The sequence below is a fragment of the Amblyomma maculatum genome, chromosome 1, assembly GCF_055883805.1.
Source record: "Amblyomma maculatum isolate TAMU_Amacu chromosome 1, ASM5588380v1, whole genome shotgun sequence".
NCBI lineage: Eukaryota > Metazoa > Arthropoda > Arachnida > Ixodida > Ixodidae > Amblyomma > Amblyomma maculatum.
The window spans coordinates 333,155,259-333,171,242 of NC_139344.1; the positions used below are offsets into that span (position 1 = coordinate 333,155,259).

General features: G+C 45.2%; 1 protein-coding gene and 1 non-coding gene across 2 annotated transcripts in view; both read left to right on the forward strand.

Moving 5' to 3' along the window:
* The first annotated feature begins 919 nt into the window (after positions 1–919).
* TRNAD-GUC (transfer RNA aspartic acid (anticodon GUC)) lies at positions 920–991 on the forward strand. Its single transcript has one exon. It is a non-coding gene; the product is annotated as a tRNA-Asp (tRNA).
* Positions 992–9,528: 8,537 nt separating this feature from the next.
* Positions 9,529–15,984, forward strand: part of LOC146207455 (SEC14-like protein 2) — a 34,363-nt gene continuing 27,907 nt past the window's right edge. The window contains exon 1 of the mRNA XM_084587526.1: positions 9,529–10,272. Coding sequence (XP_084443652.1) covers positions 10,201–10,272 — 72 coding nt within the window. The 5' untranslated portion in view covers positions 9,529–10,200. The remainder of the gene's footprint in view (positions 10,273–15,984) is intronic.

The following is a 15,984-nucleotide window of genomic DNA, read 5'->3' on the forward strand; positions in this document are numbered from 1 at the left end:
GTAGCTCTACTACTGTTCTCCAAGATCAGTACACCGCGCCACTCGGGTGCCTGGTCACAGGTGCGCCGCTCTAGCGCCTTCGACCCGCCGTCGGCTGGGCTATGCGCATAAAGAGAAAGAGATTGGTATGCGCTCCTCCTCCGCCTCTCCGCTGGTTTAAACCACTGATCTCCACTAGATGAGTGAGCAAGACCAGAGGAGGAGCTCGCCACTGCCGATGTTCACACTTGCGGTTGGGAGTAGGAGAGCTGCTGGGCGATGACAGCGAACGTCGGTAGCAGCTGCTTGCCAGACACAGCTTTTTCAGGCGAGCCCGCCACGTTCTCGTGTTTCCAGGAGAACGCCGACGACGAATAGACGGTGTCACCCATTCCTCAAAAGTTTATTTATTTATTTATTCAGGTTACCCCTAAAGGTCCTCCAAAGGAGGGTATTCATGGTACTTACCGGATAGTCCGAATATCTTTGCAGTCTCCTCCCAGGCCATATCCTTCTCCGCCTTTGAATTCTGGGTGCCGTTTGTTGAAAAGGTAGGGGTATTCTTTAATTGCATTGAGAAGGTGCTCGATCGAGTACTCCGGGACCTCGCTGATTGGTGGTTTGCGACTAGTAGTCGCGCGACTGTGCCCGATCGGCCCGCGGCAGTCGCTTTTCGACCAAAACGGTCGCGCGACCGCATCCATGATCACGGCCGCTCGATGGAAGCACCACGGCGCACAAGCGACTAGCAACGGTCACGAACACGAATCTGTAGAAAATAGTTTTTTTTTTTTCCATCCGTCCATGTGAAAACACAACGACGGGGTACATAAGCGGTTCATGTGATGAATACAAATATCGTTCCCTTTGTGTAACTTCACGATGTTGGATTTTCGTTACTCAAGTACCTGATACCTCCGAAGTACTGCCAAAACGTATCTCCTCGTTAGTATAGTGGTCAGTATCCCCGCCTGTCACGCGGGAGACCGGGGTTCGATTCCCCGACGGGGAGCTCTTTTTTTTTTTTTTTTTCTTCTACCCAATTTGGCATACTGCATGAAACATCGCTACTTATCTTGGCCATAGCCTCTAAAGCTGCATTTGCATGTGCACTAAATATAAGAAAAAGAACCTATGCAAATTGCATTGATATGCTAGGACAGACTCCATTTGCCAAGTCGCTAAGAAAATCATTCGCCAAGAAGCCGATGGCCTAGGTGAAAGAAGTTTTAGCAAACGACCTGATGAGTTAATCATGAACACATATGTGCTTGCATTAAACTCTGATGACGTGAGATTTTGCATATAAGCGTGGCACATGTGAACCCACTTGTACACACAGATGTTAGACTAGATACGCAGTGAAGATAGTTAAAATAAGGAATTCTGCAAAAGCGCATTTTTTTGTCAGCAGGAAAACGAACTTTTTCCCACATCGTAAGATTGCACGATAATAATATATCAGCAGAGCCCCCAATCTCCTCTGGAGGCTAGCAATTTTCTGCGATTTATTGCCAAAAACACACCAGCTTTTTATATGGTGATCTTAGACGCATGGCATACTTTTAATATCAAGATATTGCTACGTTTCGGAAGGTTAGACCATCTCATTCAATATTTTTATAGCAGTAACTTAGAATATATATATTACAGTTGCCTCAAAATTATTTTATTAAGCACGCACCCCATTGGTTTTCTATGACCGTCTTGAATACTCGGTACATGCGCATGAAATGCTTTAAAAGCAATAGCTTTCTACGTATGATAAGGTTAGAAAGCTGCCGTAAACATGTACGTAACAGCATATCTTAATGTTAGAAATTCCGGACAAGCTCATTCTTTAACTGTAATTTGCTTATGACCGCAATTGTTTCGCATAAAGTAAACTTCCACTGTACCAATCAACGTATCATCGAGCCTCCCTTCTCGAGGCTCGTACTATTTTAATATAAAGTTTAAACTTTCCTCAAAAAATTTGTTGCCATTGGTTTTCTATGGCAGGCTTAAATATAATCGATGCCGGTAGAGAGAGGGAAGACTTTGAAACGAAGATATTGCTGTTCGTCGGAAGATTGGGCAATTTCAATCAACATTTCCGTACAGTATTGTACTATGTCTACTCCGCAGTCGCCTCACAGTTGAAATTGACACCCAAGAAAGTTGAGATTGAAAGTTTGGGAAAAAGTCTGAAAGGAACCTTGCACCATTCGCGCCAACATGTGCATAACAATACCTTACAATATCCCACATTTTGCTTCAAAATTAAAAGGTGTCCCAGGAAGCCGGAATCGAATGTGTTAGCGGGTAATCACATTAATTCGGGCAATCGGCTGACTCGAAATGACGGCATATGTTCCCACTGATAGTGTGTATGCAAGACACCTCCCATAATTCGAATTCCGCATATATTCGAACAGTTATTTTCCGGCCCCCTTCGAGTTCTGGCTATCGAGATTTCACTTCTTAACGAGGTCGCGACCGGCTTCCTTTTGACTGGAGCACGATTCATTTATGGCTGCATATCACGAAGCCAAGTACGTGGCGAGCAGAAAGACGGTCATTCTTCTGTCTAGGCGTCCGATGCGATATGAACTGGTGTGCCGAGTGTTACGACATGTGCCGACTGGCGATAGCCGAGGGTCAAGTTGCGAGGGTCCTTCCCAGCAACTGTGTTCATTATGAGAATGACTGTATAGAAGGACAGGCAAGGACACTGTCGGAGGCGAATCTTTATCTCCAAGAAACGTGAAGCGCACTGGCGCATAATTTACCCGGATGCTGTGGCGCTGAGGGTCGGTCATAAACGCAGTCGAAGTTGCACGAGCTTTCCTATCAATATGGAGCCCTCCCAAGTAGACCTTCTTGTTTAATCGAAAGCTGAAAAATTCGCCAGATAGGATGAAGATTGTCTACAAACTGATGTCACTGGAATTTTTTTTAATGAAAATTCTTTAATAACAGTGCCCATCTTTTTAGCTGAACGTTCCAAGGCGGCTGCTGTTTAGCGATTTCAACGGTGAGCACCTCACTGGTTTGCTTTGCTTTATACCTTTGGGACAATGTTGCGAACTCGAAGCTTAAGCCATGGCCTCTGCAATAACTTCGGGGGTCATCTTATGTGACCCCTCGACTATCGTATTCACTGCCGGGTGACTCATGCGTTTACAATTAAACAAAAAGGGCTTCTCAAATAAAGAAATCACAAGTCAGGACGCGCCCGGTCTCTGCTGAAGGTCCTGGTACAGGTAAGTATCAAATCAAATCGTTATTCTAACATCCGTGATGCTAGTATAGTTCTGAAACTGATTCCTTCCTGCGTAAACGGAAACGCTCAGCCGTGCTTGAGCGTGTTTATTAGTGTATTTGTAACAAATTCCTGCAGCACCTCTGGGCGTTATCGCTGTTGTGTTATGTACACACCAAGGTAAACGAAACCCACGAAGGAAATCAGACAATCACTTATAAAGAAAATAGTACAAGCATATAAGTTACCTTGACTGAAACTGAAAACAAACAAAATATCTTTGGGGCGTGGGGGCCTTTAACGCTATCTCGTTAAACTTTTGTAGGAGACGATCGCAAAATACATCTATAGTCAGGGAGATTTCCCATATGACCTTAAAAGTTTTTACGAACAATGAGATCAGTGCATCAAGTCGTTAGCATAAAATAAAAATCGCAATAAAATACGGAAAAAGCAATGGTAGCGTAAAAACTTTGCTGCCGATAATACAAAATATGCAGTTTAGAATGATGCATACAATACATAAAAGCAATTACGAATGGAATATTTTATGCTAACCAAACCGCAACGTGAAATTAAAAAATAAGTTAACAGCGAAGGATGCTTTAATTTATCAAGATAAAGAAATCCGAAAAGATATAGATAGGGGCTGGACTTCTCGGTTTAAACAGGGGAAAAAAAAAAAACGATAAAAGTACGCCGAATGCATTTTTAAAAATTCAGTTTAAACTGAAAAAGGTCAGTATTTTGACATGTACGCCGGGAACTCTCGGTGACGGGAGAAAATTACAACAAAGTGTTCGAGCCAGGAGCATGATGAGACAGTGGGATAGTTGGTTTATGTACAGTGGCTGAACGTCTTGAAGCATCATTGATGGCCTCATGAATTGACCCTCTTCAGCTCAGCTGTCCCTTCATTTGTCGTTGATTAGTGCCGCTGGAAAACGAAAGAGCGCCCAAGATGTAGCCCACGAATTCTGCAGAGCGCTATGCCAGGCTGCGACCCTTCTGTCGAGCAGACGGGCTTTTTGGAGAACTATTTCGCCAGCGTCGTCGAGCTGCCAGAACCATGCCGCAGTCATCCCAGATGTACAAGAGATACCTTACAGAAGTATATCAGAGCGACATGGAAGCAATCCGAGAGGCCATCCGTGACTGCCCGATTGCAGTAACGGTAGACGAGTCTCCTGATCTACGAAGACGCCCTGCTGTTGCTGTGCTCGCCACGTTTTACGACCGCACAGAGCCACGCGAATGTTCGCTTTGAAAGTCCTGTGTCCTGTCTAAGTGTAACGCTCTAACTGCGGCCATACTTTTTCAAAACATTCTGCCTAAATTTGACAAAAGCTTCAGCCAGGTATATATATGCTTGTTTCAGACTCGGCGTCGTATATGGGAAAGCTCTATCAAGATATCTGCGGGTCAGTAATTGAATTTAGAGGCCTTCATTTGAGCCATGCCTGCCACCTTCTAAACAACTCTCTCGCTGAAGGCCTGAGCGTAGAAGGTTCGCACGCATTCGTGACTTCGTCATTCATGGCAATGCTGAAGAGTTCTGGAGGAAATATGGCGAAAGTTCCATGCCTTGTGCAAATCAATGAACACAGAAGTGTAATTTCTAACCACTGTTTGCCCTACTAGGTGGTGTTCGTTTTACGAGTTCATGTGCGACGTCCTGGATTACTGGCGGCCTATTCTCGCCTTCTTGAGAAGCTCTGCAAAGGGTGAAAGTGCAAGAACCTCCAAAGTTTTGTTGCCAGCAGTGAGGCAAACCGCAACCTTTTGATTAAATTAAATTCGTGAAACAGAACGCAAATAGAATATTGCCCATATTGCGTAAGCTAAGTGTCAGAGGACTTCTGTGCAACGTGTATTATTTGCTTGTACATCTCGGAGGTGTCTTGACTAAAGGGGTTGGCGATGATGAAATCAACAACATTGTAGAGGAAGAAGACCGCGAAGAGCTCACGGATGCATTTCTTTCTTATTGTAAAACCGTCGCGAAAAACATAAATGGGAAGATAGCGTGTCGTGGAACGCATCCAGCTGCACGACATACAGCAATTCCACGACAACATTCTGGTTTAAGGTTAGTATAGTGGATACAAACGTAAATGCAGAAACGTCAAGTGGCTTCTAAAATTATGAGCCAATCTTCGCCCTTGTTACCAAAGGCATTAAGGAAATGAAGGTGCTCAGATCTGAATTCCGTGAATACAAAAACTGTATAGTGTCCGAGAAAGTGGCGCCACTTGCATTTTCGCGCTCACACTCGAACATGTGGCCTGCCTTAGCTCCTGCAGCACTTCACCTGTTGAGTCTGCCGGTGTCTAGCGTAAATGTTGAGAGAGCTTTCTCGAAGTTCCGACTCCGACAGACACCAACGGGCGTGACCTAATGAAGGGAACTTAGAAAAAAGCACATGTGCATTTATTACAACAAGATGAACTGATTCAGACGTGAAAATAATTAAGTTGTAAAGGAGGCTATGGTTGCAACTATACATGGGTTCCATTTTTAATAAGCTTGTTTAGCGTATATGTGTGTCGCTTATCTCTTCCGGTCACGCGTTTGTTCTTTAAGTGATCTTTATAAAAAAAATTGATCATAATAAATAATATTTCTGTTACTCCTTTGTCTAACGTGTTGATTTATGCTTTACATATGTGTTTTGTCATAATGCTAATTTTAATCATGGCGATAACATTTTCTTCCAGAAGCTTGACTGTATATATGACCAACTATGCAATATATAAAAGTGCATAAACCAGACATGCAAGAAGAGAAATCTAAAATGAACTCTATGCCATTTTTAACTGTACACGGATGCCACTTATCTCACCGAAACAAAAAAAAAAAAGAAACTGTATTTCTTCAGCAGAGCATAATATTAACAAAAAAAAAAGAAGAAAAAACTGAAGTTGTGCTTGGAAATAAACACCGAAAAAAGTGAGCTGAGTTCTGGGAAAATAAAAGCCGAAAACGAAATAAAACAAATAAGAACCGGTATCGATAGCAGATACCGGGGCAAGGGAAAATCTTTTCTTTCCATTATTATTATTTTATTTTATTCAATAAGACCACTTACTACTACTACTACTACTACTACTACTACTACTACTACTACTACTACTACTACTACTACTACTACTACTACTACTACTACACCTTGATATAGCCATAAATATGACTGTGAATGTACCGTGATTAATCCTGACTTCAGATAAAATGCGATTGTTACTCTCTTTAAATTGGTTTATAACACCGCCAATACGAGTCTGAATATATTGATTAGCTCGTACGTAAAGAGATAATTCGAGACTGAATGAGTGTACAAGCGGATGCACGTTTATGCACTAGGGCTTTAGTTTGGATTTGTTGGTCTGTTTGGGAAGGCAACGAGGACAAAACACGAAAAGCAGACAAGACTGGAGCCCTAGCTGCCTCTACATTTTAAGTGCGATAGAGGTAAAAGGACTATCGGAATCATTTAAACGACGTCTGTATACCTGATCACTTGATCCTGAAGGCTCACAGTTCGAAGCAAAGAGGGAGTGGGATGTATTCCTCTAGCAGGGCAAACAGTACGTGTCTGAGGTTACTGAGGTGACTGAGGTTATAGGGATAATATGGAGATCGTACAATGTTTGGTTTGGTTGCAAAAATGCACGTGTTCTGATGATGATGATGATGGGAATGCTAAAAAGGAACTTCGTGCAGGACTGAACATGGCGATGAAACTTTAAGTGCAAGTGTAGAAATTCGGAAGCCTCGGAGATTTGCAAAACGTGATTATCGAGTATCAGAGATGTCAGATCTGCAGTGTTAATTTCAATCATGAAAGATGGAAAGAGCATGAAAGTTATTTTATCTTTTTTTTTTTTTTTTTTGCTTGCAGCATGTTATTTTCTAGCGGATAACAATGGTATATGAGTGAAATTTACAGTGGCGTGTTGCGATGTACGTTACTATTGTGAATAGTTGTTTCATCTGCGTATAACACGCCTGTCGTGTGATTCAGTGAACGGGCAAATGGTTAGTGAGCACTGAGGAAGGGCTTATAGCGGCCATAATGTAAATTAACAAATTACGTCTGAGTATGTTTAGAGGGGTCGCATTCATCCCTTTCGGTGTCCCTCTCCTTTCAGCTGGCAGGGTGGAATGGAATAAATTAGTTGTGGTTTAGCTCCGGTTAACCCTAGTTGAATCGCGAAAGCAACGGCGGAAGCTTCTTTTGCCTGCTACATTATTCCCCTATCACGCCATATCAGTGTAAAGTGCTGCATTATTGGGGACACTTAAGCTCATCCTTTAGGGTCTACCAGCCCACATATAAAGTCACGCTTCAACCAAGCCGTATGGACGTGCCTGCGTGTCTTAGAGGTAACGAGAACGCAAATGGCTGTGGCAGGCTGATTCTGATATCACCCTCCCATATGAAAGGAGCGACCCGAGTTGGCAGCTCCATGCCCGTGGCATAGCGGTAACGTGAATTCAAATGTTATGGCAGGCTGATTTTTCTTGAGGAGACTGTAGCTACGCCTCTTCACGGCGTAGCTGCGACCACCCGAAGTCTGGCTTTGGCTGTCATAGTATTGCTTTCGCAATAAAAAAAAAAAAAAATAGGTTCATGCAAATTTTCTTTTTTAATTTCCATTACAGTTTGGCCAGTGCACGTTTTGCAAGCTGTGGACGCAGTATGTATGCTCATACTTATACTTCAGCAGAAAGAGAGAACACAATATTTGTTCGATGAAAACCGTCCCAGTTCATCGGGTTCTGCCGGGAGAGCAAATTATGGCTGAATAACTTATTTGAGACGGGCTCTACTAGTGTCAAGACTGGTTTCCTACAAGGATGTGGAAGCCTTTTTCGCACACCGATGGAATGCCTGATGCAGTAAAAGAGAAACCGACCGCTATCTCATCTTTATTGCGCATATAGAGTGCGTCTGGCCGTATCAAAGACCAGTGCTGATTTGGTAGCAGCATGTAAGGCGCAGAGACGACGCCAGTAAAATATTCTTTTTGAAGAGTGAGGAGGATAAGTGAATGAGAACCGTGAATAAGTGAAGATAGGCTTTTAAGAAGTGTACTGCGCACGGACTAAGGCGTTCATGCTTACCCTTCTCGTACATTTGTCTAGCGCAGCGCCTTTCTTGATTATTTACTACTGGCTTGCCCGACAGATTGCTCTCTCGAATGCGAAATGAATTGAACCGCTAATATGCAGTGCAGTTAATTAAAATAGGAATAGTTACTATACCTGCGTCTCCTCTGTGTTATTATCCTTGTAATTCTATGTGTTTGTAATCATTACTAACATGAAATTACAGAAAACACTAGGAAGGGACAAGACACAGCGCTGTCTTGCCCCCTCGTGTTTGTGCTGGTACGCTGCCTTTTCCTAGGATATGTCGCACCAACTCTCCCATCAGTCAGCGCTTTGCTAATGAGGCAAGCTACCGCGGACCTAAATTGCCTCTGCTATTCATGTACAGGAAAAAAAAGTTAGGAGAGGCTTTTCACATTTTCTGAAATCGGAAGTGCGGGGTACTTCACGGAGTCGGCCACATACAGTGGCGTAGCCAGAAATTTTTTTCGAGAGTGCCTGGCGTTGTTGCGCGGATTCCTCCATATCCAGCTGCCTGTCACGAGCTGCGTGCCGGGATGCAAGGATTGCACGGAAGGATAACGCTTTGGGTTTCGCTCCATTGATTATTCGGTCCATTTACTGTTTCGAACGAAAATCTTTCGTTTAATTTAGCAAATGCAGAACTGTCAATACATCATACCCAGTTTCCCAGCCATGCAATTAACGTTAGCTCGAACGCGTAGTATTCCTGACGGACCCGTAGGTGAAAGCGTTACCTGCGGTTCTCTCCAGTGTGCATATATAACATTGATTATAATGTAGCATTTGCACTCTAAGGAACTGAGGTGTTGCGAACAGATGCGAACTTTTAGCGGACCACTTTGACAGGCTTTTCTCCGGAACATGCACAGTTACTAAAAGCACCGAGAACCAGTGCGAACAAGGACCCCGAGAGAGAAAAGCCAGTGGCGTCAGAGGAGGTTGTCCTTTGGAGGCTGCGCATGTGGCGTCGCTTCCTCCCAGTTTTTGTTGTTGTTTGTTTTTGCTCCATGCATCCGACCTCGCTGCGTGCTATGTCAGCTTGTCTGATAGTGTGACTTGTCTCGTTTGTATGGTCCGATGTACTATACTTTAGAAATGTGAATGTAGTACGTCTAGCGTTTTTATTGGTGCCGAAATGTCTTTTTGAGCGTGAAAAAGATATTGTAGATAAACATTCCCGGTGCCGATGGTTATTTTAATTGGTCAACGGAGTATGACAATAATTAAAAATTTCGTAGGGGGCTGAAGCCCCATAAGCTCTTCTCCTGACTACGCCCTTGGTCGATAGCGATTAGCTTCTCCCTTGCCCCATCATGCGCGCGCCAAAGAGTTCAGGGCGGCAGCGGACGCATCTATTATGCAAAACATGGAGGATGGAAAACTACCAGTTTGTCAGCCGAGTAGCCGAGCTTCCTGCAGGCGCTGTTGTCTTGACTACGCGTTATGCCGATGCTTCTTTAAAAACAATTCACGTCACTTCCAGCATGCTTTTGGCAACGTCGCTCGAATAGCTTGGACCTCTCCTGTGACTTACTTCCGTCATGGTTATCTCTAAACCTTATAGGCCTACAGGATTCTGACCGTGCAGGCATTGACATCTTTATGGGCACCGCCACATTTCGTACTAACGGTGCGCCATCGCACGGGGAGATGAGGCAGTTGACACAGTTGACATTCGAGCGAAATATGTGTTCTCTCTTGTTTACCTCGACCCCTCACTTTCCCCGTCGGCTTCACGCCGGCGGCCCAGAGCGGCGCTGCGGCAGCTACTCCGACGGCGATATCGGCTCAGCTTTCGCCCACGGCCTTGGCACAGTAGCAGTTTGCCGGCAGCCGTCGCCATGAACGGCGCCGCGGAAGAAGCCGTCGCCGCCGAGCAGCTGAGCGCCAGGGAGCGCGCCGCGCTCGACCAGGTGAGGCTTGAAGCGCTTGCACGCGCGCGGCATGTTTCGCGGTGCGTGCTCCAATGGACCATGAGGCGTAAACACTCGAGATTTTCCAGTCGCGCCGGCTGTATTGTCTGGCGCTGCGTCGCCGCTTTCTTGCACTTTCGTATTTGTTTCTCTGTGCATGGCTGCTCGAATGATACGTGCGCATTCTTCGGCTGTTTATCTGAGATAAGTGTACCTGATGGCCAAGGTAAAAAAGAGGCTGTGGTGTTGCTCGGGTCTTGGTTGTTAGCTGCCGCAGTATGGCTCAGTAAAAGTGTTCTGGAAGGCTGATGTGTCGGGTCTTGGTTGTTAGCTGCCGCAGTATGGCTCAGTAAGTGTTCTGGAAGGCTGATGTGGGGCTGAATTCAAATGCGAACATGTTACATTCACTTTGTTTTTATTTCTTAAAAGTAGGCTTTCCTTGGGGTATCAAAGGAATGTAATTCAATTGCGGAAAATAAGAAAAACTACGTAGCCACATTTTGGGCGAATCACAAAATAATTGTTGGCTGTGCGTTCTAAAGCCGATTAGCAAGTTTGTGTTACAGTGCCGTCCATAAGACCGTTGTAGTCTGCATCCGTCTGAAGCCGCCAAGGTTGCTATGCGTGTATTTGGACGGCAGAGTTGACGATGAGTGAGACATGGGTACCAATGTACCACATGCAAACTGAATTTCAGCCACGACTTGTGTTCGATCTCGGTAGCGGCGACCGCGTTTCAACAGAGGCAAAACAGCGAGCGCCCTTTTATTGGGATATTTCAGTGCGCGTTAAATAGTCCCAGATGGTTGAAATTGTCCGAATACCTCCACTACGGCATCCCTCATAGCTTGAGTTGATGTAGGGCTTTAGACCACATAAAGCCAGACTAAAATAAAAGCAAAAGTTTGGTTACGTTCCACTTTTATAAGACTACCAAGTGCCACCAAAAGGCGCACACAATTCCATGGCCTTTGAATACTGTTGAAACAAAATACAAGGCCGCTGAAAACGCCAACGGAGCATAGGCGGACGCGAAGTAAGCGTACCCTTGACCTATCAATTCACCTTGGGCATTGGCCAGAAGTCCGATGAAGCGAGGTCGGCTCTTTAAGATGGGTGAGGGAAAAACAGCTTTGGCGCCAGTGGCTGGCTGGGACTGTTGAAAAAATGATGGGTCCTTGGAAAAATGCGACACTCAAAATTTTCATATGCATGCAATATATTTCAAGTACATCGCCCAGTAAGATAGATACAACCCATAGCCACAATCGGTGTCGCTTGGAAGCTCGTTGTTATCCTCACTGCCCTGTGAACAACAATGATATTTGGGACAAGTACACTATAAGATAACCTGCGCGGCGTCCCAGCAGGAGATAAGGTTGCGCTGGTTTGTAAACGAACCTCTTCGTAGCCTCAAAGGCTGCTGTCGCAAGGCATTTCCTGGGTGATATATAGCTCCGCGGTTGGTCCAATGACTGGCTGCGGGCATTGGACTGCGTGAAAGGGGGTGGGGAGCGGGAAATATGTCAATAAGTCGTATAGATAAGTGCTGTGAGGTCACTGAAGCAACGGCTCTCTGCTAGGTCGTGAATAATGTGTCTTAGTTTTGCTTTCTCAAGCACGATTAAACACAACACCGGTTCGTCTTCATCGCATCGTATTTGATACGCGGAGTCATCATCAACGGTTGCCTTTGGCGATGACTCAGCGTACCAATACGATATGATGGAGAAGATGGCCTGCCGACAGGTTATTTCTGCGAACTTCGCTGATTGGTTAGCTTCGATTAACCGAGATGCTCGCGTGCCATTCGCGGAGGAATAATTTTTTTCTTCTTACGAGCAGCTCTAACGCTTCAAAAACACATCAGCACTGACACTCTGCACTCAGATTCCTGGCTATGTAATTCTATTGGTATATAGGCGCCACCAGAACACACAAGATGCAAGCGCCATGAAGGAAGGATAAGTGTTTTGGGGAAGGGCCCCAAGGACATCAGCTCATTCGCTCGGACATTGATGACGAGAAGCTTTAACGAAGGTTTCAGAACGAGTGCTGCTGGGGCATTTTCTTTGTTTTTGGAGTTGTGTAACTATACGCGGGCTGCTGAGGAGCGGAGGAGCGCCCATGCTTCGCCGAGGTCGTGAGGGGATTATCAGAGTGGTGGTCAGCGACGAGGAAGAATCTGGATGACGCTCATCGTGGTGTGCGACGCTACCATAGCGACAGTTTTGTTTGTATCGTTATCTTGCTGACGCGCCACTGGCTGCGAGCCCCAAGGCGCAATGTGGCTAATGTACCGGAAGAAGACGCAGCTGAGGAGGGGAGCCTTTGAGGCAGTCTCTCGCTCTCAACACGAGGCGTAACGAAATAGCTTTAGGTTGATAGGAAGCGATACTTGACCCGCTGAATAAACAAGCTTAGCGCTAACGCGCAGACTCCGCTAAGGGGTGATAAGGGTAGGATCACCACTCGACCGGAGTAACGGTCGGTAGCCAGCTTTTTGCAGGTGGCAAAAGTGAGGCGGAGAACTGAGTTGCGGCAGCTTGTGCACTTTTCTTTTTGTGTGTGTAGGAATATACTACTATATTTTCTGGGCGTGATGTATGCAGGGGTGCAGTAATGGACTGCCTGCCCTGAAATGACGGTGCGACGTAAAAAAAATAAAGCAACTATGTTTTATCCTTGCAGCTGCGAGAACACAAAGCACTGAAGTGAAAAAAAGAAAAGAAAAAAAAAAGCACCGGAAAGAACGCCTGCGTCTCATTTAGAGAGGAACGGCCCAGGGATGATATTAAGCCTGCAGTGGCGCATCTGCAAAACTGTGCGGTAGAAGCGGAACATAATGAGGTTTTGCTATAATAGTAGCTAGAGAGCTCTCACGGATCGGTTGTAGCCACGGTGGTCGTGGTGCAAGGCGCAAGTTAGGCACGTAAGCCCCCTTTGCTCGTCTGATACCGATTAGGCTGTCGTAAGAGCAGTTGTCTGTATCCTCATGTCAGTGGTTTATCCCGCTCTCGATTAGCATTAATATTGTCACGAATCGGCAAACCGATGAAAACAGCGAACAGAGAGAAGATGTTCTATGACCGTGAGATGACGTTTTAATGAAACGTTGCGGGCCTTGCGCGAGCGCTCCTGCCCGCGTCACTGCCCGCTTCTTTTTCCTTGCTCGTCCGTAACATTATTAATACGCGAGCGTCGGTTTTTTCGGAGGGCTGGTGAGCCTAGGATCAATGCCCCGCATCAACGATCAATTGATACCAAGTTGCAACGAATAAAACTAGTTTACTTACTGGAACTGGGGACATCGCGGAACGCTCAACGTAGGTTCGGCTTTTCCACTCCCTCATCTTCATCTGACTGTCTCTCAGCGCAACGTATCACGCGTCAGTATTATCTTAACTGCACGGTACTGCCGGTAACTTTTGCTTGTCGTTTTATCATATAATGTTAACTTGCCCAAGAGTTTGCGTGCATTGCGTTTAAATTAAGCGAAATCGTGCACTTATGTAGTGCAAGTGAAGGTAAGATTTCTTGCGGTCAGTCAGCATAGCACAGGCGTTCCAGCTGTCAGCGACTTGTTTGATTTAAAAGTACAAGCACATATTTAATGACCCGTTCTCAAACTGCTTCGTACTCAAAGCCTCCTTTTCTTTTTATTTGGTGCAGTTTTCAGAAAGAGCCATAAATAAAGGAGAGATAACAATTTATGACGTATATATATTGATCAGCAAAATCCCGCGCAACTCGGTCTTTATTGATCGACGTACCGCAGAATACTTCTCAGCCGAAAACAGCAGCCGCAGTGTCAGTAAGACTTTTGCTGTTTGTCAATTGGACTTCGCAATGCTCGAAGTTGTTGCTGTGCCCTGTGACCTTGGCTGAGTGTTCGTGCTGGCATCTGCTGCCGTTGTTTGCATATAATCATTAAGTTCACATCTCAAGCTTGAGACAATAACAAGTCAGGACGTAACTCCCTCAGTAATAATTCCAGAAAGTCCGTAATCAATGCAAACATTAAAGTCACGAAACACAAATACCTTAAAAATGTGTGGTACATTGCAAAATTGAAGCGCGCTGCTACGCACACATTTACATTAAAATATTGCGCGTGCATTTCAGAATTTCTCTCTTCAAATTTGTATAATATGTAAAAAAGTGCTGACAGCTGTAAACAGCCAGTTAGATTGAAATCAACAATTCATGCAAATAGCGCTAATTCGTGTAAACGATTTCCTTCTGTCAAACTCCTGTGCGACTATGTACGAGGCTTACATGGCAAACCGGGCTTACATGGCAAACACGTCATTGGCGTTTCAAGTATTTTCTGGCAGCGTCTCAGCGGTCGTAGTGTTTTCGCCTCCACGAAGAATACATGGTACTTCGTTTTTTTTTTTTTTTTTTTTTTTTCTATACGCCATGTCGGGTTCGGACTGTGCAAGGCAAGATAGCACTTATTTTGCAAAAAATACCAGTTGGCCAATATAATATCGGAGAGACCAATAACGCAGCGAGGACAAAGAGGTGAGCAGTATCTACCGAATGGACATGCTAGCCCGTCGCACGACATCTAATCAGTATGAAATAAGCCGGCGTCAGTAAGCGTTTGCGAAACTTTCGACACAAGGGCGACCAGCGCGCAGGAGGATGAAAACCCTTTCAGAAAATTTTACGCAAGCATGTTTGTTGTTGTATTCCATTCTGGTCCCTTCGATGAACTTATAGTGATGCTTTCTTTTTTTTTTGTCATATTTGTCCAGTTCCCACTACCTAGCACGTATACAGTGACGAATCTCTTCTAACGTAGCCTGCGGCCTAATAAACAATGAAGCCGTTTAAGAGTTAGGCCAATGATGTGAGTGTTAGGAAACACGAATTTGTGCTAAGCCGGTGTGTGTCTGGAACCGCGCCTGGAATCTTGATGGATAAGTCAGCGTGGAGCCAACGGGATAGCGTCGGATGACAGTGTGCGGTGTCTCGCGGAGCGCATCGCCAGGCTCAAAAGATGGATTTTATAAAGTGTGGACGGATATTATTACTTTATAGCTGCGTTTGCATGAGTTAAACAGGCGTGTTTGCCTTTTTAATAGCTAAATGTTAGTATCATTATTACCTAACACCTGGGTCTTAACCGTACGACACGTATTTGCGATGTGTCTTCCAGCAGACAATTACCAATACAGGGAAATGCTACATGCATTTCCACGCCGCGCCAAGTTCTTATAGCGTATTGCATCGAACGGATCACTTTCATCGGAAAACGTGTGGGTGGCTGGCACCGCTGGCATATTGCGTTCGCGCCGCTGTGCGAAGGCCCACGAGTTTGTCCTTGTCCTCTCACCAGAAATACCCGAGTGCAAGCTTCATCCAGTTACCGTTCACGGTAAAAATCCTTTCTCCGACTCTTCCTGGTTATGCTCACACTTGTCCTGCGGCAAAGGACGTATATGATCGCCAGAAAGTTGGGCTTAAAAATCTTCCCGGCAGTCACTTTGAACTCGTAACGTCTACACCGAGAAGGGTGGGTCGCTCCAATTTGAATACAGTGGTAGACAGTTATACCATGGAGCACTCCAAGATCCGTTACCACCGCCGCCAGTGCGCACGTGCCGATTGGTTTAGGCGCAGTATATAGCTTGCGAGCCGTCAGCTAAAGTCCCTGTAAAGAGTTTTACCCGTCAGTCAGCATGTGGCGCCATCTGGTGCCCA